A 26,945-nucleotide genomic window follows, 5' to 3' on the forward strand; every position below is an offset into this window, starting at 1 on the left:
GAAAATACTCACTCGGCCCCGCCTGGTGGACGCCAAGGCGTCTCTATCAGACTATCGACACGTCCACGCCATATGGACCTTGTGCTCAGGCTCCAACGCCTCCTCGCATGCCTGCATTATCTCCACAACGCCAACTCAGCCGGGGAAGATCAGCGCGAAACCAGAGTAAACTTTGAGAAGGCTGAGAGACCAGAACATGCCGCCCATGCGGAAAACCGTCGATGATAGGGGCCAGACAAGCGCAACGGGGGCATCGCCGACTCTATCGATCCAGACAGCCTCTTCACCGGCTCCTGAAGCGGAGCTCAGGCGGAAGTCGTCCTCCGAAGCATGATTTGCGCCGAGGCTGAGGATTGAGGTGCAGCAAGGCTGTGAATCGAGGTGCGTCGAGGTTGAGCACAGTCGTCAAAAATTTCTTGGCTAGGCGGGATGCAGGGCGTAGCGGCATCGGGATTGGACGCCAAACGGCCCCCAAGCTGTGCCTCACGAAGCCCCGTCCGTTTTCATAACCTAATACATGGAGCCTGTCTTAGTGGTCTGCAGGTGCTCGCCTCGAGAACGTGACCACGGATCAGCTAGACATGTTTAGAATGCGGCTCAAATCGAGCTCGGACCCGGAGCCCCGCTGGCAGCTTCGTCTGGGAATTGTGAGAGCTCCAGACATTCAGCCCAGGGGACTTTTGGGATCTCCGATACAGCTCATATCGTTCCAGTGTGTAAAGTGCGAGTCGACGACATCATGGAGGAGACACGGCCCGACCTGATCATCGCTATTGACTTTGGAATGACATGTATGTCTGGAAGGCTAGAGTGCCTCTTTGCGGTGAATACGTATGATAACACGGTGCTGACCTCAAGGAAAAGGTACCGGAGTCGCATACGCAAATCCCTCTATCGGCGCTGATACTATTCGGTGGATTCAGCGATGGCCGGGACGTATGCAAGCAAATGAGAACAAAGTGAGCCTCTACCACCAACTCCATTCCTCCGACCTTGTGATGGCAATGTATCTGGGGCCCTTCGCCAACATAAGATATCTAGGTCCCGACGATACTAGTCTACCCCAATGACCAGCCCAATCCCTCATCATGGGGCTTCCTATCCGAAACGATGACCGAGGTGACCGCCGTGGACAAAGAGTTTCGCGAATGGTTCAAGACATTTCTCGACGAGGGTAGACTGAATCAAGCTCAAAGAGACGCAAAAGATCCGACAGATGTCCCCAGGTCCATAGAAGAAGTGGAGAAATGGTACTGCGACTACTTCAAGTTCCTCTACCAGCATATCCGATCCAAACTCCAAAATGAGATTAGTTCTCGTTGGGAAGATGCCCGAATTGATTTCATCTTCAGCGTTCCAACGACCTGGGCGCCAAACCCCACAGTCGAGCGCTTCCGAAAGATCATAGACCGCGCAGGATTTGGACGATATCCAGGTCACATCGCGACAATCGGGTTGACGGAAGCGGAGGCGGCCGCCGTCCACATGTCTCGGGAATCTCCTGCAATATTCCTCGAAAGAGATATACTCATAGTCTGCGACGTTGGTGGGGGGACGACCGATCTATCAGCGCTTAGAGTCACTGGCACGGGTAGTGGATCGTTGAGCCTGGAACAACTAGATGTCGTATTTGGTGCTAATCTTGGCTCTGCTCAAATTGATCGCGGTTTCGAAAATGCAGCTCTTCAACGACTGGAATTTGCGAATCGAAGCCTTCCAATGGGTATTGAGATTGAAGATGCAGCGTGGGAGATGATGAAGAGCAAAGAATATCAGAATGCGAAATGTGATTACGGCGCCGAAGATGATACACCCATGTTCTCCGTTGCGGTGCCTAAGCTTAGCAGAACGTACACGAATGAGCCTGCAGGCATCATCAATGGTGAATTAAGGTTTCAAAGGTAGGACTCGATAAAAACTTGGAGTGCTTATGGTCTGACTTGATTGCAGAGATAACTTGAAGATACTGTTTGATGCTCAAGTAAGTATTGTCTAGCTTCGGAAACTCGATGTGGGGCGCTTTCTGACAGACGCAGATCGACAGACTTTTCGGTCTGATAGACAAGCAATTAACACAAATATATCAAAAGTTCCCACAAGAGCAAGTGGTAGGCTAAATCACCCCTCTCGATTTCGTCTTAGGCTCACACAACCAGGCACATCTTGTCCTTTCCGGTGGTCTCGGCAACTCCGCATACCTTCAGCAGCGGTTACGAGAACGGTATGCTTTCGGTCGCGCGCCTTTTCCGAATGCCTTGCGTTTGCAAGTTGGAGTAGCTCCGGACCCACAGCTGGTTGTGTGCAAAGGCATCGTTGCCGATCGTATACAGAAGATGAAGAGTGGGAAATCGGTGCTGGGTTGGCGATGCTGTCGGTCGTCTTATGGAACAATATGCAAAGTCCTGTATAACCCTCTGAATCCCATGCATCACAACAAGCCAACGGAACGAGATCCCATGGACGGTCAGTTGTACATTGCTAATGTTATTGACTGGTAAGTTTATTGCCCTCACCTCAACATCTTGGATGCGCTGATAATATCTTAATAGGTTCATAAAACAAGTCAGTCATCTCCGACAGGTCCAACTCATCGCTATACTAACAATAAATAGGGCGACCCGGTATCAATTGACTATCCAATCGTTCGACAATTCCGACAAAAGGTCACGCCTGGCAACCCCAAACGAGTTTTCCCCACTGCGGTCATTGAATCCCAGCTCGACAAAACCCTTCTGCCTTTCGTCATGGACCACAGTACGCAGATACCTCTCAACACGGTTCGAGTTGTCGCACACTGACCCAAAGAACAGATTGCAGGACTTTGTGCAGTGTACAGTCCGACTTCTCGAGCGTCGAACTCGCCAAGTTCAAGCTCAAGAACAGACACTTTTGGAATCGAGGCCAAAAATATCACCGTGTGGACTACGCAGTGAAGGTTGTCCTAGGACCAGTACGTCTTACAATTTAGGGACTTTTTAGTTTCTGTCAAACTCACTTCGTATTGTTCCTTGTGCTAACTGTTCCGCGACTTTAGGCAGACATCCGCTTTGAACTCTGTAGGCCCTTCTTTCATCTTCTCGTTTGTCTATAGATTAATCTCACTACTTCGACATTATGCTTGATTCGCTAACACTCATCAGGGTGGAACGGCCAAAAGCTCAGCCGCGATACTCCCATCAAAGTCGAATGGCACGCAGCGCCCGCTCCCGATCCTTCCACACTTCCTCCAGTTCCAGATATCAATCCTATGGCGCAAACTCACTTCGGTCTCCCCGCGGCTCGTACGTGGGGTGGCGTGCCATCACAGAATGGATACTTGCCTGCATCACCACCAATGGCCATGTCGCCGGCGATGTCGACTGGGTACCTCTCAGCAGGGATGAATCGTGGCTATGCGAAAGGGTATGCAACTACGAATCAGGGATATGCATCCCCAGGTAGGAACTATGCTCAACCCGGAGGAAATCATCAGAGATATTCCAATGGTGCTTACTGAGGCTCAAGGCCGTGAGTGGTGTGCGAGCTTATGATGAGGTTGACTGATATCCTACTAGTTCCTAGCTTTCTCGGATGCGCTTGTGACGGAGTACGTATTCTTAGCCAGCTAGCCTACGGAGTATGGTACGGTTAGCTCGGCTACCTTGATATAGAACACGGTTCCTATACTTAGCCCACACAGTTCTACGGTACGGCTACGTAAGCCTCCACACACACAGAGTATATATACGGCGTACGTAGCCTAGATAGATGCTCATCCAATACATCACTTACCTCGTTCAATGCATTGTTTCACCTCCATCCTCAGCCCGATCTATAACGATATCCTGATACGCAAGCGAAACATTACAAGTTTCCTCTAATAAACATATCCTTCAAGTCGAATGCTACCTAAAGCTAATGCGCCGAAGAGAGTGGGACTAGACATATAGATGGAGCAATATTCAGAATCCTCAATGATGTCAGTAGCGTCCTCAGGTCCTGCATAATGGGTATGGGTGGGGATGCGAGCTCTGTTGATGCCAAGAGCCACGCGGTAATGGTTATGCAGATGGGTAGCAGAGTACGCGTAAGTCTTTGTCAAAAACATAATTCGCGAAAAACTGTAAATTTGGTTTCTTTCAAGGATATCTAAAATTTATGTTACATTTCTTCCATATCTCGGGTATCGATCGTATTCTTTGTAGCAGGACGCAAGCTTCGTAACCTTCAAGGTAATGAAAGTCAATGTTGAATGACTAGGATACGCGTAAGAGGTCGTTTGGTTCCATCTTGAGTTTAGTATACAGTGGTGCAATGAAAGAGCAGTCCTCATTTTCCGCCTTCAGAGCTGGTTTGGATTTGCTAGCTCGTGTCTCGTGAATTGCGCTGGGAAGTTGACGACGCAGTTACACTGCTGCAGACATTCTATCACCTTACCCGTGTGCTCGTTTTCCTTACTTGCCACCATCACCCATGCGGAGCAGTGCCATACTGTGAATATGTACAGCCATGCCCTCGAAGTCCCGGTGGATGCAGGACGTCAAGATAGAAGCTGTGGGCCGGGGCCGGACTAGTTCCGAAATGACCTGAGTATATCACGTGCCACAATCCCGTGTCGCAGATTTTGTACCTTCAGTCCGCGGCAATTATGGAAATGTTAGTCTCTAAGGATCTGATTTGTGAACTCCAGCAAGAAATCTCCGCCCTCAAGATGACCGTACCATACCTTCTATCACGCGATCCCAGGAGCGACAGACCAAACGCTTATCTAAGTCGCTAGATGGGGTGTGTTCGGCATGACTGATACCGATGCTATATAGCATATCAATTCACTTTTCACTTAGATTTGATTGTCCTGGTTAACTCTGCTTACGATTGACGAGTTTCTTCTCTAATCTCTTTTCTCCCTTTCTCGTCTTTCTCGTCTCATTCATTAATCCCCCAATTAGGAAGTAACACTTCAGCATTAGTGGAAGTTGAAGCTTCGCTGCGCCCACGCTCGTAGATATGGGGATGGGATAGACTCAGCATGGCTTTCTAGCACTGTTGGGATCTTAGAATATTCATGAGTGTCCATATCTCCAGGTGATGTATTCTATCTCTAAACCCTAGGCAACAAACGTGAAGACAAAGATGACCAATAAGTCTAGGTTCTTCATCTTGGCGTATTGGATCATATATTTGCAGCCCATTACATAATATCCAAGCGCCAGCTGCCAAGATCGAGGCTACCTTCGTACCCCCAAGAATATAGGCAGAACCAGGGCCAATTCACCTTTGAAACGGACCTTTCGAGCCTATTTCCCGGGTTCCGTAGCACCTCCTCCAACCGAGCAAGTCTCGCGGCCCGGATCCGCTCTGCGTCCTTCGCAGGATCAGCGTTAGGAGCGTGCGCCGTCCGCTCGATAGCCTGGATTGCAGTTCTCTCTACCGTCAACTTCTTCAGCGCTTTTTCTAAATCATTCTTCCGTGAACCGACTGGTTCCTGGCATGCCTCTTGCGTATGGCCCAGCCCACCGCAGTTCTCGCACCGGCCCCCAGCCTCCTTCTCGATCCGTAGCTTCAAATCGGCAAGCCAACGTCTTGGGGCCATTTCCCAATAGTCTTCTTTGTGAACTACATGGAACAAGACCATGGCTAGAGTGTAGACGGCGTCGTTCGCGCCGTTGTGGAGGTTCTCTGGTATGATCCTGTATCAATTCTCTAACAGCTCGCGGAGGCCAGAGGGCCTCTGTCGTCTGCCGCAGAGAAGGATCTGGGCGTCTATGATAGCATAGAGATCGAGCTCGGAGTATGAGATCCCCATCTGGTGGCGGAGGTAGTTGTCCTCGTTATCAAAAGCATGGGCGACGAGAATGATAGGTCGATATTTGGACTCCGGCTTTGGGGTCGTCGATACGGCGCTCTCAGTCGTAGCGATGTCAACAGTCACCTCAGTCTCCTCTGGGGAAGAGTCCGTTGTATGGGAAGCCAATCCCGCTGACTGAGGAGTATCGAAAATCCGCAGTTCTCTCATCAGTATTTCCCTGAGATTAGCGGCCGACACTATCTCGCTAGTACCGTATGTAAACTTGTCGGCAGCATAGAGTGAATGACCTCTGCTGTCCTCGATATCTGGGCGGATGTGTGCGTATTCGCCCACGATATAGTGTTTTGCCTCCACACATTATTGAACCTATTCCCAAGACCGGTGCTCGTCCGCTTTGCGACAGTCGAAAAACGCTAATCCGATTTCAGTGATTTTGCCATACAAAGGATGCAGTGAAGGGAGCCAGGAGAGGCTCTCGAAATCGACCGATACGAGCAGCGCGTTTCTTGTGATCGTAGGGTGACTTTATCGGATAACGTTAGTTTTCAAAAACATAGGCTAGTAAAGGATCCGAAAATATCTGTTACCGATCTGCAAAAGCTTCGCGGTCTTGGGGACTGTATGCTTTACCCACTCTCGTCGGTCCAAGACGATCGATTTTGATGCCTAGGGCAAGACCGAGAAGCTTCTCGCCTTCTTCTCGGGATAGTGGTAACTGGGGTTCTCCAGGCTTGCGGAACATGGATGGTGTCAGCTCGTTAGTGACATGTGCCATTGTGAAGGGCATAGATTCTGCGTTTGTAGCTTTGATGAAAGTGTAGTAGAAACGTAGTTAGTGGGCCTTGTCAACGCGAAGAGAGATGTTGTGAGGAGCAAGGAAATTCAAGAAGGTAAACAACATCTTTTAGCATAGTGAATGCCGTTGGAACTTGTTAGAGTGAGACATCACTTCCGAGGCTAACCGAGTCGTGAAGGAGGCAAAGGGGGCTGGTAGAGCAGCATTTGGCAGAAATCATGCAGGATGCGTGAATGCCATGATATACAGGTACGGTAGTGAATGTAACAAGTCGACTACCAAATCGATTCAATCTTGAAAGTTGAGCGGGATGACAAGGCTGGAGGCGCCCCGTCGAAGTTTCAGCCAGATGGGCTGACTTACAGGGCCTTAGCGATCGACTTGATAGTTGAAAGCCTGTAAAGCAAACCACAGTGCAAACAGACTTGGTATTATGGAGCTAGCAATTTAGTTGCGGAGATCAAACTCACATGTACGAGACATCACAAGCCGCCGCAAAAAGGGGTGCTCAGGAAAGACTTCAGAGATATTTCTAGATCTTTAGTTCAATAGGGCGCTTGTTTCATGTCATGGCAATGACGGCGAGGATTCACGTTGAGGGTGTGTATATCTGTCCGGATACACTAGAGTCTGGAAGCCGCCGAAGTGTCAGGACTACCTCCAATAGTCAGAGCATCGAGACCTTCTCCAATGGCTGGAGGAGCCATTGGAATAGCCTCGATATCTGAAGTAGTGGAGTTTACCTCGATGTCCGAAGATCTTGGGCTGCCTTCATGTTCGGCCAGTGGAACAGTTTGAACTGGCTCCGCCTCTTCGTCATCTTCAGGTTCAGCATCAGGTACAGCCTCCCGGGCATATCGATTGAACGGTGGGTCGGGCGCCTCCAATCGCAACTTTTTAAGAGCTCCCGCAATCTTGTCCAGTCCACCCTCACGGTCATCGCAATGCCCTGAAATATGTCTGCTCCCATCACAATAGGCACATGTGTTCCCAACCTCCTTACAAAGCCTTCCAGCCTAGTAGCACTAACCAGTCGTTAAGTTCATTGTTCAGTTTTCCGCTCTCTTTCTCGATTGCGAATACGATGACGAGCATAAGTGCGTAGACCGCATCGTTCCCAGCATTGTGTAAGTTCAGAATGTTGGGCAGTACCTGGTATCGTTCCGTCAACATATACCGAAGTGAAGGTGGTTCGCGTATCATGACTTGAGCGTCGACTACACCGCAGATAGTGCCAAGGTCCGAGAAAGACATGTCTAGCTCGTTGCGTAGGTAGGAGTCTTCGTTCCCGAAACAGTGTGCTACCAGCACGATGGGGCGATATCTGGGATCGGTAGTAGTTGGCGCACTGTTGGATGGCTCAGGGGTATTGTCCAAGATACGGAACTCCTTCATGATGGTATCGCGGAGGCTCGTGATCGATACAATTTCGCTGGGGCCGAACTCGGACTTGTCTGCTTTCCAGAGAGAGTCACCGGCTCTATCCTTGACGTCCGGGCGCCAATGTGCATATTCTTTGACAACTTAGTGTTTTGCGTACGTTAGCTTTGAGAACTAGACCTTGCATTCGATGTCTTTTGTCTGACGACAATCCAGGAAAGCTAGGCCGAGCTCAGTGATCTTGCCGTGCATTGCGTGGTTGTCAGGAAGCCAGGCTAGACTCTCGAAGTCTATAGCCACGAACACGGCGTTATTCCGGACGTCGGGGTGACTTTGAATCATATTAGATAATAGACCCTCATCTCGTCTACAAGTATACTTACAGGGACTCATAGTCAGCGCGGTCTGAATCTGCCCAGGCGCACCAGCTGCCTCGCGCATATCCGATATGCCTGAATTTGAGGTCTAGAGACAGCTCTATGAGCTTCTCGCTCTCATCGTCATCCAGCGGCAGCAGGGGCTGCTCTGTCTCTGCAGACGCCAGCGGGATTTTGGGGTCACCACACTCTAGTTCCATGGGAGCTGGTGGTAGGTGAAGTGTGGTTGTGACTATGTACAGAGTTTGGCAATTAAAGGTAAACGTGTTGGAGTTTCTGGGAGCTGCGGAGATGTGGATGGACGTACGGAGGACGCAAGGAGAGGTGGACAAGGTATATCATCTTTTTTAGCGCATTTGAAGGAGAGGCCGAGCACTTGTTCCCGAGAATAAGCGAGTTAGGGGGTTGGCGACCAACAAATCAAAAGTGGAAGGTGAATGATATCGCTGAAAATCTACTGTGGTATCCGGGGTATGTTTTGTGTCTGGACCGTACGCAGCATTCACCTTGTATTTAAGAGGCACCAGATACACCCCCTGTGTGTATAGCCTGAGCATTTTGATACATACAAACAGAGGCTGTGATTGGTGTCTTTTAAATAGAAGGTGAATGCCGCGCATGGTCTCGACACAAAATATACCCCGGATACCACAGTACTAGTACCAGCGTATTATACCTACAATCATGAAGAGAAACGCTTATATCTAGAGAACTATCACTCCACGTAGTCCGCATTAGCTAAGTAGCAGATGCTTATAGACCAAGCTAGTGTCTTTACGCTTCGTACGAGATGTGTGATCTCGAACCTTACCTAGTGTGGGTGATATTCAAAAGCTATGGTATTTATAAACTCAAGACCAGATTGCAATCTACGAAGAAGACGAAAGGACGCGCAACGAGCGAACAGCAAAGGGAACGAAGGGCCGCTATGAAGACCCCAGGGCGAAACGAGTTTATATACGCTGGCTGGTTGCTCCTAAGAAGTTTGCTGCTTGGTCATTGCATTCAAAAACAATCATGCTTACCGCCCTTTACCATTACGAGTGGATGGTCAAGATGATGACAGCCACCGGCGACACTGATAATCTACACTTCTTCGCCTACTCGCTAACTATTATGCAAGCTAAGTAGTTGACCGTGAGTATGGTTATGACTCATGTGGGAACTAAGTGGGAACGGAATTGTGGAGTTGGTAAGGGGGCAGCCCAGCAAAACGCTGTGCATAATGGCGAACTGATATTGAGGATCGGAAGACCGGAAGATTCATAAACGGATTTGCGCCCTAGGTTTCCTTCCGCGGCTGTTCACTCAGGTTGCCACTGACACGCTAGTAGTGGCAACCTGAGTCACCCCCCATCCTGAGAGATCTGTACCTAGCGAAGAGAGATAGCAGTGAAAGGTCCAAACGAACATCCAATCCAAAGAACCTCTGTCCTAATATCGCGGCTGGCAATGCTGTTTATGCCACTGGCCGACACCAAGAGTACTGTCCTACGCGATGAATGTATATGCTGCCCGCTTGTATGCGTACCGGGCCTTTGTCGTGGTAGTAGAGAGGGCTTACGTCATGCCTCAGTGATGGTACCCGTTTGTATGTGTACCGGGCCCTTGTCGTGCCTCGCGCGTAGGAGGACTTTCGTTGCCTCGAGCAGAGGGCTTCACGCCGTGCCTCAGTAGAGAGGGCTTCCGCCGTGCCTCGTAGAGAGGGCTTCTGTCGTGCCTCAGTAGAGAGGGCTTCCGCCGTGTTGCTCGCAGGCGGTGCAGAGCGTTGATCGTGTATGGGTGGCGTAAGCGCACCCCCGAGATGGTAGAGAGAACCTCAATCGAATGTCGTAACAAATGCTGAACCTTGTCTTAACCGAATATGCGATGTACTGCTGGCTTTTGTGCAGACAGGAATCCAGAAACTCCGGCAGATAGGTTGATTGATTCCTAGCGTGTGACGAGAGAGGAAGGAGGATACAATGGCTGTAAGAGAGCCAAGGGACAGAGACCGCGTTGTCGTACTTTAGGAGGAAAGCATCACGTGATTGGTGAACAAGTATTCCGGGCTCATAACTCTCAGGTTGTGAAGAAGCAGTTCTGTGTTGATTTGAAGAGGCATAAGGCCCGTATATATAGCCTATGAAAGGGGGGGGGGGGGGGGTACTCCCCTGTTCCCCCTTGTTACGGATATGGAAGGATGTAACGCCACTGACACGCTAGTAGTGGCAACCTGAGTTGTTCAGCATCGCGATCTCGCAGAAAGGGTTCATAGTCGGAGAATGCTGGAGAACTGGGCTTGATTAGTGTACCTATCGCACCTTATCCACCTTCCTAAGCTCTTCTCGGCGGTGTCATCCCCTTACTTTCCACTTTGTCATTGTAACCCAGATATGCCTCATTACGAAGAGTCTGTAGCAATATGCTTTGATCGGAGTCGTAGGATCTAAGAGAGACGATCTAAAGTTCAGAAACAGCTGTCCTTCAAAAGCTTCCTAGTTAGTGTCATCTTTCGTGAAATATCACTTATTTCGAGAGCCTTATTCAGCTCGATCAGTAAGTACAACACGCTCTCCTAAGACAGACCTACTTCCCATACTTAAACGTCTAATCTTTAACGGACTCCATTTCGGATAACTGGTCTTCGTTAACATTATGCCATCTTTCAACCAGTCTAATCTCGTATATAGTAAGCAAGCAGCACTTATGCGTCCAAGAAAGTCAGCGTTAGATATAAGGACCTTATTAGGGCCAATACGCGCGATTAAGCCTACAACAAGTTGCTTTCCATCCAAGTCATTAGCTCAGCGTAACTAAGATACCCTATTTCTTCGTGGTTTCGAAGAACTTGATGTGTGATCGTTTCCTCCACGTTGCGCCGACGAGCCGAAAACTAGACCAGCCGGCGAGCCATGGACCCGGAACGTGAGGTAGACGGCGGTATGAGCGGTATGAGACGACGATGTACCAGAGAAGTGCTGCGGATACAAATACTTTGACGGAAGTGTAGAGCGCGTCCATGATGTTAAAGTGGCGCCGATAGGCGGGAATGCGGGAGGGCCAGATGGAGATAGCCTTCGACCTACTTCAGTACTACGCTGCTGATTTAATTACCTCAAGATCTGAGGTTGGGTATTAGAACAAGGGCAAATCATGCATGCATAGATCTGGAAGCCTGGTTGTGTAGAAGTCAAGGCAGGAGGGGGGTCACGTGCCGAAGTACTGGATCGTTCCCTATAATTTCCAATTCATCCCTTCCCAATCTCTCGCGTCTAGAATCAATCAATGAGAGACGTTATTGCTGCTATTGGTTCGAAATAGGCATCGTTTACGGCTCTTCGTACAAGTTCTTTGGATTTGACTGCAGATTGATTCGCGGCCGTAATCAGGTTCAGAACGCATTGGCGTGATCTTAGAATACTTCAGCACCGTTTGGAGTCAGAAGTCGGAGAAATCAGAATGATCAGAATTTCTCTTTCTTGCCCAATGCCAGTTCAGCCGGAAACAGGGCTGTGTATTGGGGCTTGGAAAAGCAATTTTTTGGCGTGGTTGCCTACTGTGAAGCTGAAGGATGGGTTGATGTGGGCATGGTAAGTACCAATCATCGTATGTTCACTCACTTCAGCTCCTTAAGGTTCTTCCTTGCTCAGTGCAACTGATTGAAAGCCAGGAAGGGCCAGCTGGTGCGGGGTAGTGTGGGGGCTGAAACTCACGAGTAATTCTTCTCCTGTACCTCCACCGCAAAAGTATCCATTCATTAAGTCTTTCACTAGGAAGTTTCTCAAGTCATGGACATTTTCAGCACCTCTCTCGAGGTTATAAACCTAATCTACGAGACGACAGTCTTTATTCGCGAAGTAACTCAAGATATCAAGGAGTACGGCTCCGCCAAACGCGACATCTCCGAGCGGCTAGAGCACGAACTTGTCTTCGTCGAAACCTTCACCGACGTATGTTTTGGCGAGGAGCGCGGTCTCCTGCGGGATTCCAGAGTTCGGGATAGTGTGAAACGAGATGTTCAGCATTGCCTCGATGTGCTCAGCAGTGCATTAGGCGCGTATAGGGTCGAGGCGTCGAAATTTGCGGGCATCGTACCGGAGATGGCCGGGGATGTAAAAGACTTGAATGTGAAGGAGAAGAAAAAGTGGAAGTTTGGCAACGGCATGAGGGCACGGTGCCAGGCCTGGAGGAAGAAAGCCTCCCCCTTGGAATGGGCGCTTTTCGGGAAAGAAGAAATGGAAGCGCTCCTCCTGCACTACACCGAGTGGACTGATCGGCTCCGGCAGACCCTCTCAATCATCCTATTGCTTGTAGGATATCCGACGCCAGGCTTCGCAGCGAGCTCGCAGGCCGCAGACCTCGGCGTCAAAGAGGTCTCAGAGAGGCAGATCAGAGTCCATTCACAGCCCCCCGAGGACTACGATGCGCTGGATGGAGAGATGAAAGATTTTGTTGTTTTCAAACCTGGACAAGAACTCTTACGTGGTGTCTACGAAGATAAATCAGGCTTCGATTCTATGGAAGTCATTGTGGAAATTCGGCAGTACGACGATGCAATAGCCCTTGCTACGAGCGAACGCGAAATCGATAAAGCCAAAGAACTTAAGGAACCCCTCAGACGACTCACATGGCTACTTCAGGGCCCGGTAGACTCGGATCTGTCAAAGCAGGACGCTGAAGAGGGGTATCGCATGCACACCCTCAGCTGCATTGGCTTCCTAGACGAACCCAATAAGAATCGAAGCCTTATTCTGTATCGTTCGGCTCAGGTGCTTTTGGAAAGTCAAGAAACACCAACCCTCCACGCTTTGATTTTGGGAAAATCGAAGCTGACCCTGGGAGGGCGGTTTCGCACGGCGCGTGCCCTGGCCGCCACGCTCCTGACCATCCATACTTCTGGCTGGGTCCACAAGAATATATGCTCCCGTAGCGTTCTGATGCTTCCCAGTTCATCCCATGATCTCGAAAGCCTCCCTTACCTTGTAGGTTGGGACGTCGCTCGCCCACTCGAAGCTCAGACTTCTCTCCACGAACTCTTCGAGCTAGAGCCAAATCTATACCATCACCAGCAACGTTTCGGGAAGCCAACGCATAAATTCTCGAACGAGCATGATATCTACTCTTTGGGGGTTTTGCTTCTTGAAATTGGCCTATGGAAGACCATGTCTACTCTCTTTGCAAGACCGCTGGAGAAGAACCCCCGGATTGAGACAACGCAGCAACATGCACTCTTTAAGCGCGTGGGTGGAATGATTGGGGATATGGCGACCGGCTTGGAGTTAAAAAGAGAAATGGGAGAGGGCTACGCTGGTGTTGTGCAGAAATGCCTAACGTGGAGACCGAGTGAGAGCCAAGAAGATGCAGTGGAGCTGTCGATTGATTTCCGTAAACAAGTGGTAGATGCTTTATCAAAGGGGAGCAAACTATAGAGGGCTGTATGCTAGAACCAATTCACCTCGCCTTAGTACCCTCGTTTAAGTAGCTCCGGCACACTCAACTTCCTGCCTTTCAAATCTCTCACCTGCTCTATTCCGCCCGGCGTCTTTGCATCCATCTTGACCTCAACACTCCTCCCATCTCTGAGAATGCCTCTGTACCAACCGTCTTTCCCACTAAGCATTTCCACGAGCCTTGGCCATTGCTCAAAGGCCAGAATAGGAACTTCCAATGTTTCAAGATCGTCCTCGTCAAGATATGAATGCTGGTCCTTGAACTCTTCGTACGCAGCTTCTTCCCATCCATCGTCCAGCTCCTCCAGGTCGTAAAGCGTTCTCCAGTGATCGAGGTTAGGTTGTGTATCCTTCGTCATCCCCAACATCGGAAGGTCGATCACATCTCTCCATGACGGGCCTCTATGCTCGGCCTGCCGTATTCGCAACCCACCATGGGATTGAAGAAGCGCAAAAATCTCCGGATACGCCCAGTAAGCCTCCCTTGCTCTCGCAGCCGAAGCTCCACCATAGCGGCCTACAACGCCGGCGTTGGTGGTATAAAGTCGGTTCTTTTGATCGGCTTCTTCGATTTCTTCCTTGGTAAGGAGCTCACTTGCGTGACCGATGTATACGAACCGTGCCGAGTTGGCCGAGAAGAACGCCTCGTCTAGAGTGGTTGTCTCGGTTCCTCGTATAGTCACCTTTTCGTTGACCCTGGCGTCCATTCCGAGTTGAAGGAGGTAAGATAAGGTTCTTAGGCGGCCTTCTGCAGCACATTTGGTCAAAGCCGTAAAGCTTGTTTCGTTGATGAACTTTCGGAGAACATCGGGCGTGAAGGATTCGTGAGAGAACAGCAGCTGCAAGGCTGAGAGGGAGTCCGCATCCATGAGGGTGTAATTTTCCACGAGACGTAGGATAAAGTTCTCTTGGGAGTCATTCATGTCACTTGGCCTCGCTCCGTGTTTGAGAAGAAACCTGATCCTCTCAACGATGTCCTTTGGGAGCCCCAGACAAGCCACCATGAGCGGCGTATTCCCGTCTCGGTTCCTCGCGTTTATATTTGGACTATGCTTCGGATCCGCAAATAGTAGTTCGATGTACTCGAACAATTTCTCTGCAGGCATTTGCGTCTTTACCATCTCGTGAAGGACCGTTTCCTCTAGTGCGCCTGCTTGACTGTCTAAATCGTTCACTTTTTCAATCATGTACGCAAATAAGCTCTTATACATGTGTGGATACCGCAGCAGACTCGGATCAGTCGAGCACCAGAGGTGTAGTACATTTTCCTCTGATCTCTCAGTTTTTGCTTCCGCGTTTGCGCCTTCGTCTAGAAGTGCTTGGACAACATGCTCCTTCCTGTAGATCGGGTCGGAAGCCGTGAGCAGGGGCGTGCGTTTCCCCCATGTATTCGTTCGGCCTTCGATATCGACGCCTGCTTTGACGAGAAGATGCACCACGTCTTTTGCAGACTGAACGCTTTTTCCCCAACTTCCGTGTCTGACCCAACTATCCCATTTCCCAGATGATAGTACGTGATCGTTCCCGGCGCCTAAGCTCATTAGGTGGAGGGGATTTCGGCCTTCTTTGTTCTTGACGGAAATGTCGGCACCTTTTCCTAGGAGATAGGCGACTAAGGGTGCATCTTCAGTGCATACGGCTTGAGCAAGAGGCGTTGTTCCATGGTTCTCGTTATCATATGTAGCGTCGATATTAGCTCCCAGGTTTAGAAGAACGTCTAGTGCAGTTTTGTTTCTCGCGAATGCCGCCCAGTGAAAAGGACTGCCAAGTGGAAATTCGAAAGGGAAGTGCTTCATGAGATACCTTGGCGTTCTTCCATAGTATCGTGGCGGCTTGATCATATGGTTAACATCAACCCCTCCGCTCTTAGCCAATGCATCTGCAATTTGAGGAATGTCCGATTCAGGAAAGTTAAAAAGCCAGTGCAATGGAGAAATCGACATATCCTTGGTAGGGGTTGCTCGATGACCATTGCGAAGAAGTAGTAGGACGACAGCCGTGTGGCCGGCCTGGCAAGCTTTGTAGAGTGGTGTCTCTTCGTTCTCGTTGACAAGTTCCGCGTTTGATTTGTCTAAAAGGATCCTGACGGAATCAATTTCCCCAAGAGCAGCGCAGGCATGCATCATGGTGTTTCCGATGGAATCTACAGCATAATCGATGCTGAATTTGCGAAGCCACGTTGCGAGCCTATTCACGTCTCGTGCCGTTGCGAGGATGGGGGCCATGCCCAGAAAAGCGTCGTCGCAGTAGCCACCGTTTCTCCTAAACTGTTGTCGCTGTTCTTCATGTCTCTCCTCTTCTAGGAAGGGATGACGATAAAACATGAAGCCATCCAACACAGCCTCTTTTTCCCACTGCATCAACGTCTTTTCGTCAACATCTATTCTGCGATCAAATGCTTCATATACCTTTGCACAAATTGCTCTTGCAGGAACGTAACCTTTCTTTGCTGATGCAAGGATATACTTCAATATTTTATCGGCGGATCCTTCAATTGGCTGCTGCGAGCAAGCTTCCGTCATTCCAAAAAGAGATTCGCCACTAAACCCACCAGATTTTCCCCTTTTCTCCTGCTGCGTATATTGCTGGTCCAGAGATCTGAGAACATGCATATCGAGGGAAGACCAATACGCATGGCCTCTACGCTTCCTTTGCTGCGTTTGCTGTACCGATGTGCTTTCTTGAAGCCACTCTAGGTAGGCCGGAAGTTCGGTTCGCAGCAAAACTGGAGAAGGGGGTGGACGTTCGCCCGGCTTGATGGCCAGAAGCTTTTTGGATGCTGCTTTGACTTGCATCAAAATGTCTTCAGGACATCCCTTCGCCGTTTTCAAAGAATCCCCGATTTCCATGGATAGTCCGAATCCTCTCTGTGGTCCCGGCTCTTTTGTAATCTCAGGCAACCCGCCATAAGCCCCAAATATCGAAAGCAACAACAACCCAAAGCTGTACGAATCGAAATTTTTCAACAACTCCGGCGTGAAAATTCCATGCACGTCATCGTTCCATTGGCCGACCCCAACCTCGCTGCCAGTCCACGATGTAGTGCCAAGGTAGGACTCCGGCGTGACCCTTTGCCCATCAACTCTCATATCCACACACACTCCAAAGTCGCTAAGCTTCGCCACGTAAGGAATCTTCAGATCATCGTGTCGAAACACCAGCACGTTTTCTGGCTTTACGTCTCCATGCACAATGTTTAACCCATGTATCGCCTCCAGCCCCGCCGCGACATCAAGCGCAAAGTGGTACTTGACGTCCCACCTCTTGGCCCCCAGCGCCACCAGTGGGCCCTCACCCTTCTTCTCCGATAACAGAAACTCATCCAGGGGTGCAAGCGCAGCTTCCATGAACAAAATCGGAATCGGCGTGTACCGATCCTCATAGTCGTATCCCCAGCCCAGTAATCGCACAATGTTCCGATGCCGCAACAGCCCCAGACTGAGGACCTCAAGCTCTAGATGCCGGAGCGTCTGTAGATATTGCTCATTCGACCCCAAGTCTTCATCATTTTTCAACGCCATTTTCGAAATTCGGACGCGCTTGACCACTTTGCCTTTCCCCTCGACAATCTTCCCGCTGTGGTCATCCTGAATGGCGGCAGATGCGTCGAGGAAGACGGTGAACTGGGACCCTTGACCTATTTTGACCGCCTTCTCTTTCAGGCTGAACATGAGGAGGTGTTCTGGGCCAGAGATGTCGAGGCTTGACAGGATCGTTATGAAGGTTGATAGCGAGGTTCCGACGTTTCCCGTTCTGGTTGCGGTTTTCCAACCTTCGAAAAGAGATTCAGCGGCTCCGGGAGAGTCGTCGCTGGGCTTGGAGGCGGCGGTTGGAGAAGGGGGCTCGGAGTCGAACCCCCATTTCTTCAGGAGGTCAGATGCTTCGTTCTCGGCGGTTTGGTTGGTGCCGTTAATTGCAAATCCCCATTCGTCTTCTTCTTCGAAAGGCTTGTCAGGCTTTGGTGCAACCTCGCCAGTGTTGTCAACAGGAAACCCCCAATCATCTTCTTCGTCATCAAGCTTATTGGGCTTTGGCGCTGCACCGCTAGTTTTGTTAGTTGAGAAGCCCCATTCATCTTCCTCGAGGCTATGCTGAAAACTTTGAGGAGTCTGATCTGCTGTGTCGTTGGAGGGAGTCGCAAATCCCCATTCGTCTTCGGCGACCGTTTCGGATGGACCGAGAACCCCTGGCCCTTTTTTTTCTGCCATTGTCTCGTTTGTGATGTTGAATACAAGTGAACCTCCTCGGTCAACCGTTTTGACTGATCGATACCCCGCTTGCATAAGCTTGAAACGGACCCCAACCTAGCACTAGTGTGGTATGGTTTATTTACTATTCTAGCATAGACGCCATTTCTAGTGCTTACTGTCCCTTTATCAGGAAGCAAGCCGCAACAACATTTGCATACATGAGTGATTGAAGTATGTTTCACGAATATTCTAAAGTACTACTGCATATTATAAATGATTCGCATGAGTTATGGTATTGTAGACAATTGAATTTGATGATACTACTGCGAATAGCGGAGAATGTCTCCAGCTATCGCCCAATTTCTGTAGACGTTGGAAGGGATTGTTCATACCAAGGCGACTACCTAAGTATCCATCTATCGCGAAACTCTGTCATATATTAAGAGGAAATGATCAGAACGACACTTCGCCCCCGATCATCGCAACATCTTCGAGATCCCCATATAGAGACTTCGCAACAATGACCAGTACTTTAAAAGCCAGGGCTTATAGAAGGGCTCTGGACTTTCCTCGCATGTTGAGCCCACATAACCTTCCTAAAACGGTGCCCTACCTTGATCGGCGGCTGACCCTCTTCGCGCTCCGATTCGTTGACAACGACGAGGCTCTTGGCCTGCTTCAGGAATTCCTTCGTCTCCTACCTCCTTGACCTCCTCCATTAGCTCATTGGTCTTGAAGTAACGATCGCGGCTCGCGTTATCGTAATTCTCGACCTCTTTTTCTGAGGACCACCGAGATAGGCTAGCCTTTTGCATACTAATAAGATAGACACTACGCTTGATATCGGCATCGAGCTCAGCAATCGTGGCTTGGAGTTTGAACATAAGATTGGCCCGATTCGAGGCAGAGCTCATCTTGAGAGCGGCGGTTCTCTCTATAGGAGAGCCTTCAGCCGAAGATTCATACCCTTCCGGCTCTTCAAGCCGCGCCAATGTCTGTTCAATCGACGGCAAAGACGCCAAGCGCTGCGCGAGAATATGGCTAAACAGCTTCCTAGCGCGCTTCAACAAGATCCTAGCCCGCTCGTCATCTAGGTGGTCCAGCTTGGCCTCGAATTCTTCCCGGACGCGTGCGAATTTGCGGCACTGCTCCTTCGCCTCCTTCTCAGCGGAGGAATCCGGGACGCAAACGAAGGTCTTTGTGTGCTGCTCGAAGTCCGACGCTAGGGCCTCTAGGGTGCCTTCGAGCTCCTTTGATTGACCTGGGTCAGTGAAGGTGCTGTACTTGGTGGCGGCAGAAGACTTGTACGCTTTGTCTTCCGCTGGAACTTCCTCTGTGAGTGTGACGTCCATTGCGCCTACTTCGACTAAATCAATCGCTTCCGTTTCTACGTCCAACATCTCCACATCACCACGGGTGGCCTTGAATTACTTGGTGGCCTTAGCGTGGATTCCATGCTTTACCGTGTTGTTATCTGAAGCTGATGGGGACTCCACGGTCTTCCGCTTCCCTAGATTGTACCGGGCTATCTTCAATGAACGAGCCGGAGGCGTGAAGTTGGAAGGGAGACCGATGTTTGACTGGGATGCGGTGTGGTGCTGGGTGTTAAAGGGTGTAGTGACAGTGGAGGGAAATCTATGGGGAATAAGCTGATACAAGCATAGACTATATACTCGGAAAAGCATCTCGTTGGAAAGGGAAAGTGTGTCATGTTTCAACTATAATATAGCACTAGGTGGTTAAATTGGTCAAGTGCTATGGTGAGTAAACAATGCGCATGAAAATTGGAGGATGCTTCACATGAGCATTCCAGCTTACACAATGTGGGGCCGCACCAGTGATATACTCCTACTCGAGATATTGTTCACATTCCTTCAAATTCGCTGCTCTTGAGGTGCCAGTATCAACCCGACCGACCGCCTGTAAGACCTGGAGTCAGTTGAAGAGGAGGTCAATCCTCCTCATCGATCTTCAGGTCGTCGAATCGGGCTAAAGTCTCCGCCTTGGATGGCAAGTTCGACAAACGCTCCGAGACCGTAGAGGCGAACAGTTTCCTGGCGCGCTTCAGCAGCATCTCCACCTTCCCGTCGCTCATGTGCACGAGTTCCTTTGCACCGACTTCCCTCTGTAAGTGTCTGACTTTGTAGAACAAATCAAACGCTATCTCCTTCTTGACAACTCTGCTAGCAGCATCCTCGAGGTGCGCAACCTTGTCGATTTGGAGATTGATATCGGAGTCCAGGCTCCTAAGAAGGTCATGGAGCTCCTTGCGGTCCACATCATCGAACGTGCTGAAGTCGGACATGATCGAAGAGGTCTCACTCTCTTTGGCTGGAGATTCATCGAAAGACCACGATCCGTATTGTCGGTCATTCTGATAGCAACCGTCTCCTAGGCCCAGGAATATCTCTTCGGCCTCAACTTCTAACCCTATGGCGAGCTTGGCCTTCTTGGGGCATACGGTCTTGACGTCGATATCATCATCCGATCTGTGTACCTCTTCGATAGCCCCTTCTCGCTGTCTCGGGCGGCTTCCAGATTTTGTACGCCTTTGCCTTCCTTGCGTTGCATCTGCGAATCTGGTGCCAATGCCGAGTTTAGATGGAGGCTCTGAACGAATCTAGCGAGTTGTGGTGGTGGTTGTGGTAATAGAGAATTTGGATGTAGACTGCAGCGCGGCGCTAATGGGTTTAATGCACCAGATACCTTCTTGTCACGATGTGAATGTCCCATGCTTCACCACACATGGTGCCCGACCAAGCAATGACGTGACCAGGAGTAAATGGAATAAGGGAGACGTGGCAATACATACGATATGGCGATGAAATTCACACCAGGTAGCATCGCATCTTCAACAGAGGCTGCAATCTAAGCTAGCAGTGAATCCATCTTACTGCAGCTGTTGAAACTTGAACCGCCGAGACTTCGACTGTGGTCTCACGCAAGCCTCTCGAACCCATCTCTGAAATGCGCCGTCCAATCTCTGCGGCAACCAACCACCCCAAATCCAGTAGAGCACCCAACTGAGGATCACGGCCGTACTGATACCCAGCAATTGTAATGATGCCGGAGCGGGATGCGTCACCCTCACGGGCCCAAAACCTTCGGAAGCCCATTGACCCCCATATACACCAAAAAGAAGCAGCCATGACCAGACGACCAGAGCATGCTTATTATCGCGGTACTGCAATGATGCCACCGCTATCCAGACCAGGAGAATGCACGACATGCGTAGTATGATTGGATGTGATAACGCAGCCAGAACCAGATCGAATTGTGAGTCGCCAATCCGCGTATCGTCAGCTTTGTTGGACCTGGGAGTGATTGATACACTCACCTCACGACATTCATAGTCGATACAGACATACTCAGTCGAAGCGTAAATTTCGTAATAGCTCAAGGCTGCATAGCATACGATCTGGCCGACGGCAAGGCAAACGTTGAATAACAAGCGGCGCCAGGTGCGATATGGCGATACTTCCAAACCCCCGTAAACACTCTCAAATATGGGGTTGCGATCACTCTCTGAGAAGCCCTTTTTGGAACGTTCGACTCCAGCTTGAAGCTCTCGAGACAACACTCTACTGCTAGGCCCTTCTACGATGAAGATGATCGGGTTTTCGATAGTTCGACCCGACGCTTCTCGCTCCTTGGCTAAGTGGTTCAAGAGGCCTGTCGTCGCATCCGTAATCGTAACGCCGGCTCGTAAGTGGAAATCGAGTAGTAAGAGTCTCACTTGTGGGTGCGGCTTGGGACGAAGAGAGCATTCGTATAATCCGTCATTTTGGGTTTCTTGGTGCTTGAAGGGGTCTGGTTTGCACACGTCGCAGCTATGCACCAGCACAACGTCAACGAGAGGATCCATGTCAGAGGTCGTAGAAAGAACCTGAAAGCTTAAGACCAGATAAATACGGAAAGGCCAAGGTTTTGAAAGTAGAGAAGGTAAGTTTTGTGTGACCACAGCTCGTGTGCAGTCTTCCTTGGCAAGGCATTTGTGAGGCATTCGCAAGGCGTACTCGATAGAATTGGCGAGGCATATTCAGCAGGATTGCGGGGATCAAACCCAGTCCAGTGAATCGTCGCCGCAGATCCTGGAACACTTCAATTCAGCCATGTCTATCGTCTCTTCCTGAAATGGGTACTCTCGGAATAGACGCTGTTGACGAAAGGGAAGGTTTGAAGGAAATAGAAATGGCGGGAGTCAGGGAGTCACGGCGTCAGGTATGCCAAGGCAGTATCTCCTCTTCGAATAATTAAAACAAGAGTTGATCACTCCCTTTCCTGAAGAATGTCTCTAATACAAGGGTATTGTCCGGATGATGATCTACTTTGAAAATCTGCGGCAGTCGGACCTGGATCTCGTATGGTGAAGATGTGCGGCGGTGACGGAACTCCGCCCCCGTTATCGACTTTCCTCCACAATCTATCATCGACAGTCAAAGCATAGCGTCGGTAAATCCGTATTCTCCTACCAGCCCACTATACACGAATCGCCGGCATATTCTTAAACTTACCTTTTTTATGGGGTCAGACAAGCTGATCATCCCACGGAAATCCAGGGAATTGAACAGTCCAGTCATCATCGACAAGCAAATCCGTAGCCAAGGATCCGAATCCAGCCTCTCCGTTCGACTGCCCCGCTCCAGTCGTCGGCAATTCCAACCCCGCAGAAAGACTTGTACCAAGATCAAGACTGAGCATTGGATCCGTCTGCGGGATTCCGCTCGCTCGACTCTTCATGGCTTCGAGCACGCTGTCCTGGATCTCTTTCATGCAAGGCCAGGTTTCCTTGACTTCGTCCATCGCGCGGAGGATTACTCCCAGCGAGGTCGAGATTTCAGGGTGATCGAACGTCGCTTTTTCGAAGAACTGTTTCATTAGGATCGTTCCTGCGGCAGTGGATAAAGTATGAACGAAGTCGAGTGGAAGACTACTATAGTGGTAGTATCGACTGTAGCTTCGGCATAGTCGAACGAGGGCGTATAGAGACTCGTAGCATATCTCTACGTCTTCGCTGGTCGCGATGCCAGGCATTACGAAGTAGTGTCGGGGTGGACGGTGGAGAACGATCATTGCTGTGTGGAATAGCATGCTAAAAGACTGCTTTAGTGGATTTGAAACTTTAAGGTACGATTCTAGGGACTCACTGGAGATGAAGAACATAAGCAGGCACCTTCCCAACCGTCCACTGATTCCAGTGAAGCTTCGCAGGCAGTCCGCCCAACCAAGTCGTGAGTGAAACATGAATCTGCTGCGCCGTGGTAGCAATAACCGCAGTATTCGTATTCGCATTCACCCGTCGATTCTCGAACAGGTTGGTGATGATGCTGTGTAAGATTTTGCATAGCTCAACTTGGTATGTCAAGGATCCTATGAGCGCGATACCATCCTCAAAAGCGGCGCTTGAAAGTCCTTTCCCGATATACGTACCGAGCAGCCCTTCCCATTCGGGCGGATATGGGAGTCTTATCGTACTCCGGACGTCTGATTCGTGTGGGTAGAGAGCGGGCGGACGGCCGAAATAGAGGCTCAATTGCTTGTCCGCGATGAAGGTGGCCCAGTACACCCTCCGCAGCACTTCCATATCAACCGAGGGCTGTGTAGCATCGTTCCAGTTGTATGGGTCGAGATGAAGTCCCATTTCGTGTGTTAGGCGAAATGCCATGCCACAGAACAGCCAACCTTTAGATGCCTTTCCGTAGCCGATCTCGCATTGGCCCAGAAGCACGAGAGCTTGTAATGTGGTAAGATCGGGATTGTCCAACGAGGCGAAGAGGAGTGTTTCGGCATGGCTTGAAAAGATCACGGATAGCTCCCGGAGGCGGGAGTCTTCGCATGCTAGAGCACCCATAGCACAGATCGCGTATAGAAGCACTTCGGAGTAGTATCGACCCGTCCCAGCATGGTAGTCGCGGAGGAAATACTCTCGGTAGATGCACATATTGTAGTAATACTGCTCTTTAAAAAATGTTGCCAGTAGACGCCGAGGAATCGCATCGCGAGGGCCATACTGGAACCTTGAAGTTGAACTATGCCCGCTTGCGGCTGAGGCATCCGAATTAAGGCTCTCTGGAGCTGGGAGAGCATTGAAATCGAGTCCTGGCAGAGAAGCTGGAGGCCCCACGGACTGATGGCCCTGGAAAAGGCTCGTTCCGCCGAAGAATTGCGACGCGTTGTTTGCTCTCAGCTTCTTCATCTGCCCAGCTCGAGTCCGGGCCAACGCCAGGTCGCCATTGTTGACAGCGTTGTCCTCGGGAGGTTGAGTAGGAGAGCTGTTTACATCACCTGAGATAACGCTAAACTCCGCAAGAAGTTCATCTCGTTGCTTGCTGTCGGCTGCGGCTAATTTTTGTAAGAGGAGTTCTAGGGAAGCTACATGACCTTCAAGTGCTTGGACATGACCTTTTCGTACTGGCCTAAGAGGATCTCGTGAGTAAGATGCCACACGATCTAAGAAATAGATCTTTCGCCTAACCTTTGCTTCTCTCCAGTACCTTGAAAGATACATTTTGCTCCGAATTTCTCACATTTCGAACATGGCTCCTGTCGGTCGCATTTGATCTGGAAAAGCTATCAGTACATACACCGACACAGTGACGATTTGTACCAACCTTCCTCCTACGACATCTTTCACATCTATTTCGAAGTTAGACAATGCTAGCCGAAATCTCGTAGAAAGAGAGACTGTACGAAGTATTCGCTGAGTCTCCGAGAGAGGTTCTCCGGCTTCGCTCCATAGGTCAATCTATGAAGTCTTTCACTGGGCGTTTCGATAGCTTAATCAGGGAAGATACCAATCTGAAACAGTGGGCCGCAAATTTATCGTCCCAGACAGGAGGTGGTAACGTCGCAGAGGTGGTGGGGTAACTAGACGGCTGCGGGCTTAGATAGCACTTGCAGAGGTAGAGCTAGGTATCGCAGCGCACTAGTACCAAAGAGGATGCCCGGCATTTTAAGTCAACTTGGGCCTATGAAGGCGAGCCAGAGCCGATGGAATAACTGTCGGGATAAATTCTTACCATCAAACTGAGAATAGCAAAGCCTGATTGCAATAGGAAGCTTTACTTAGTAATAGGAGAAGGCGGAGTAAAGACCCTATTCGATTCAAAGCAAGGTAGAGTATTCTAGACGAACTGTTTCAACACCGCAATGTGCACCCTACCCGACCCCCTCTGCGCACGTAACCCAGCGCCGCTGTGGCTGAGTTCGGCTCAGGCCCGGCTCAGCTTCGGCTCAGTTCTTCTCAGGTCTGCTCACCCTTGCTCACCCCTTCCCCACCGGCTGCGGCATAGTCTCAGATGGACCTCGCTAGAAACTGTCAAGTTTTAGCGAGGGGCCTCAAATCTGTCCCCGGGTCACGAATCAGGGCCCAATACTGTTTTGTAAGCCTTACAAGCTCAAGCTACTTTCCAGGGAGCATTCCCCACCCTTGTCCTTGTTAATGCAGAGTGTGCCATTCTACTTGAATGGCCGACCTCCTCTCACTTTATCGTTCATTCACACCTTTTTCCTATCCCACACAGTCAGAATCCTACACATCATGAGTACCCAGCGCCGAAAACAAGGTGCAAAGAAGAGGGACCCAGAAAGTCGATTCGAGGCAGCCATGCAAAATGAGTTCTCTTAGGATAAATCGGGGATTAGCAGTGAGCCAGTCTATGACGATCTTGCTGAGAGCAGTTAACCATAATATAATGAAATGTTAGAAGTTTAGGAAACGTGCATTACTAATGTTAAATAGATAAATTAGCACTAACGTTAGGAAACAATTTACGAGCATTTTTGCGGTCGTCTATGCGGTTTCAGCCATTTCGGCATATTTTAGCATTTAGCCGCATCTTGCGGCCAAACGCAATATTGCAAATAATACTACTGCAACCTGCGGCCAAATGCTGCATTGTAAATCGCGGTACTGCATTTTGCTACTAAATGCCGCCTTACAAATAGCGGTGTTGCATTTTGCTGCCAAATGCTGCCTTATAAATAGCGGTGTCGCATTTTACTACTTAATGCAGTAAAGTGTGCATTTAGTTATTGCAATATAGCAAGCAAGTAGTTTAGGTAATTGTATAATATTAAGTAGTAATATACTAGAAATAGTTTTATATTAAAGCCTACTATATATACTGCATTATTAACTACTAGTTATTTAAGAATAAGTTTTTTAATCTATATAGTATAGAATTGCAATAGCTTTTACCGTATAATAGCTTCTTTCTATACTAGTAACTATATATATACTAACCTACTAAGCTAACTACCTATTAGGCTAAATTATTTATATTAATTAGCTAATTTAAGATAGTGCCTTTACTAGAGAGTAAGTTATTTTTAGCCTCTTTTTTATAAACTAAGTTCTATATTAGGTCTATAAAGTTATAGAACTTAATTATTTATTTTTTAATACTAGAGGCCCAGTTAATATATACAAACCTATAAACCTTTAGCTCTATTTAGCCTTATAAATTAGCCTGGGCCAAATACTGCTTTAGCTTATTTAACTTATAGTTTAGTAACTCTATAATAAGAAAGTTTGCGTGCTATAAATTAAAAGAGGTACCTATTAATTAGAGGGTAGCAAATATAATCTTATCCTTTTTAAGGTTAAATACCTCCGCTAAGTTATTCTTCTGCCGCTAATTTATACCTATTATATAGAGGATAATACTTTTCTAGCTATACTACTTAATAAGCCTATTATGCTAATAGGCTTAAATAACTAGTAAGCGGACTATAATAATAATCTTAAATTAAGATCTATTAATATAGGTGCGATTTTAAACTTTAGTATTACTATTAAATACCTAGTTAACAAAAACATAATATAAGTTAATAATAAAAACTATTATTAAAACGGCCTAAACTGGCCCTATAGAGCTTAAAAAGGCCTTTAAGGCTCTTAATATAACACTTAGCAACCTTGTATAACTAAGGGTAGTAGTAGAACTATAGTTTTATACGCTGCCGCACCTATTAATAAAT

The 26,945-nt window shown here is 49.0% G+C and overlaps 6 protein-coding genes across 6 annotated transcripts; 2 read left to right on the plus strand and 4 right to left on the minus strand.

Moving 5' to 3' along the window:
- The first annotated feature begins 599 nt into the window (after positions 1–599).
- Positions 600–3,434, plus strand: BDZ99DRAFT_111161 (uncharacterized protein). Its single transcript, XM_033712411.1, has 10 exons — positions 600–791; positions 865–959; positions 1,042–1,901; positions 1,951–1,981; positions 2,037–2,108; positions 2,157–2,494; positions 2,550–2,562; positions 2,613–2,754; positions 2,811–2,950; positions 3,035–3,434. Exons 1-10 carry the CDS (start codon positions 740–742, stop codon positions 3,089–3,091), a joined length of 1,800 nt encoding a protein of 599 aa, XP_033572732.1. The 5' UTR covers positions 600–739; the 3' UTR covers positions 3,092–3,434.
- A 2,240-nt stretch (positions 3,435–5,674) lies between these two features.
- BDZ99DRAFT_480433 (uncharacterized protein) lies at positions 5,675–8,541 on the minus strand (the record flags this gene model as incomplete). The annotated part of the gene is made up of 8 exons (XM_033722335.1): positions 5,675–6,093; positions 6,419–6,592; positions 6,948–6,980; positions 7,055–7,102; positions 7,243–7,544; positions 7,588–8,098; positions 8,171–8,295; positions 8,348–8,541. 8 exons carry the CDS (start codon positions 8,539–8,541, stop codon positions 5,675–5,677), a joined length of 1,806 nt encoding a protein of 601 aa, XP_033572733.1.
- A 2,551-nt stretch (positions 8,542–11,092) lies between these two features.
- Positions 11,093–11,413, minus strand: BDZ99DRAFT_466683 (uncharacterized protein). Its single transcript, XM_033720840.1, has one exon. The coding sequence runs from the start codon at positions 11,342–11,344 to the stop codon at positions 11,147–11,149; it is 198 nt and encodes a 65-aa protein (XP_033572734.1). The 5' UTR covers positions 11,345–11,413; the 3' UTR covers positions 11,093–11,146.
- Positions 11,414–11,705: 292 nt separating this feature from the next.
- Positions 11,706–13,768, plus strand: BDZ99DRAFT_111283 (uncharacterized protein). Its single transcript, XM_033712412.1, has 3 exons — positions 11,706–11,913; positions 11,994–12,038; positions 12,097–13,768. The coding sequence occupies exon 3, from the start codon at positions 12,112–12,114 to the stop codon at positions 13,750–13,752; it is 1,641 nt and encodes a 546-aa protein (XP_033572735.1). The 5' UTR covers positions 11,706–11,913; positions 11,994–12,038; positions 12,097–12,111; the 3' UTR covers positions 13,753–13,768.
- Positions 13,769–13,784: 16 nt separating this feature from the next.
- On the minus strand, positions 13,785–19,600 carry BDZ99DRAFT_540500 (ankyrin; the record flags this gene model as incomplete). The annotated part of the gene is made up of 3 exons (XM_033726714.1): positions 18,577–19,600; positions 18,140–18,144; positions 13,785–18,077 (listed from the first exon to the last, which is right to left on the minus strand). Exons 1-3 carry the CDS (start codon positions 19,361–19,363, stop codon positions 13,785–13,787), a joined length of 5,085 nt encoding a protein of 1,694 aa, XP_033572736.1. The 5' UTR covers positions 19,364–19,600.
- Positions 19,601–22,214: 2,614 nt separating this feature from the next.
- On the minus strand, positions 22,215–24,771 carry BDZ99DRAFT_424181 (uncharacterized protein). Its single transcript, XM_033717050.1, has 5 exons — positions 24,654–24,771; positions 24,575–24,599; positions 24,439–24,524; positions 23,111–24,379; positions 22,215–23,055 (listed from the first exon to the last, which is right to left on the minus strand). Exons 1-5 carry the CDS (start codon positions 24,698–24,700, stop codon positions 22,491–22,493), a joined length of 1,992 nt encoding a protein of 663 aa, XP_033572737.1. The 5' UTR covers positions 24,701–24,771; the 3' UTR covers positions 22,215–22,490.
- Between the last annotated feature and the right edge of the window lie 2,174 nt (positions 24,772–26,945).

This window comes from Mytilinidion resinicola (genome assembly GCF_010093595.1).
Source record: "Mytilinidion resinicola strain CBS 304.34 unplaced genomic scaffold BDZ99scaffold_18, whole genome shotgun sequence".
Taxonomy (NCBI): domain Eukaryota; kingdom Fungi; phylum Ascomycota; class Dothideomycetes; order Mytilinidiales; family Mytilinidiaceae; genus Mytilinidion; species Mytilinidion resinicola.

What these genes read in the sequence shown, in the direction of transcription:
- BDZ99DRAFT_111283 (XM_033712412.1), top strand. Translation starts at nt 12,112, where the DNA reads ATGGACATTTTCAGCACCTCTCTCGAGGTTATAAACCTAATCTACGAG.
- BDZ99DRAFT_466683 (XM_033720840.1), bottom strand. Translation starts at nt 11,344, where the DNA reads ATGGACGCGCTCTACACTTCCGTCAAAGTATTTGTATCCGCAGCACTT.
- BDZ99DRAFT_424181 (XM_033717050.1), bottom strand. Translation starts at nt 24,700, where the DNA reads ATGGAGCGAAGCCGGAGAACCTCTCTCGGAGACTCAGCGAATACTTC. An exon ending in GGAGACTCAGCGAATACTTC is followed by an intron (nt 24,600 to 24,653) that starts GTACAGTCTCTC and finishes ACTTCGAAATAG; the next exon opens with ATGTGAAAGATGTCGTAGGA. An exon ending in GCTTATGTTCTTCATCTCCA is followed by an intron (nt 23,056 to 23,110) that starts GTGAGTCCCTAG and finishes GCAGTCTTTTAG; the next exon opens with CATGCTATTCCACACAGCAA.
- BDZ99DRAFT_111161 (XM_033712411.1), top strand. Translation starts at nt 740, where the DNA reads ATGGAGGAGACACGGCCCGACCTGATCATCGCTATTGACTTTGGAATG. An exon ending in TGCAAGCAAATGAGAACAAA is followed by an intron (nt 960 to 1,041) that starts GTGAGCCTCTAC and finishes TAAGATATCTAG; the next exon opens with GTCCCGACGATACTAGTCTA. An exon ending in AGTTCCCACAAGAGCAAGTG is followed by an intron (nt 2,109 to 2,156) that starts GTAGGCTAAATC and finishes TCACACAACCAG; the next exon opens with GCACATCTTGTCCTTTCCGG.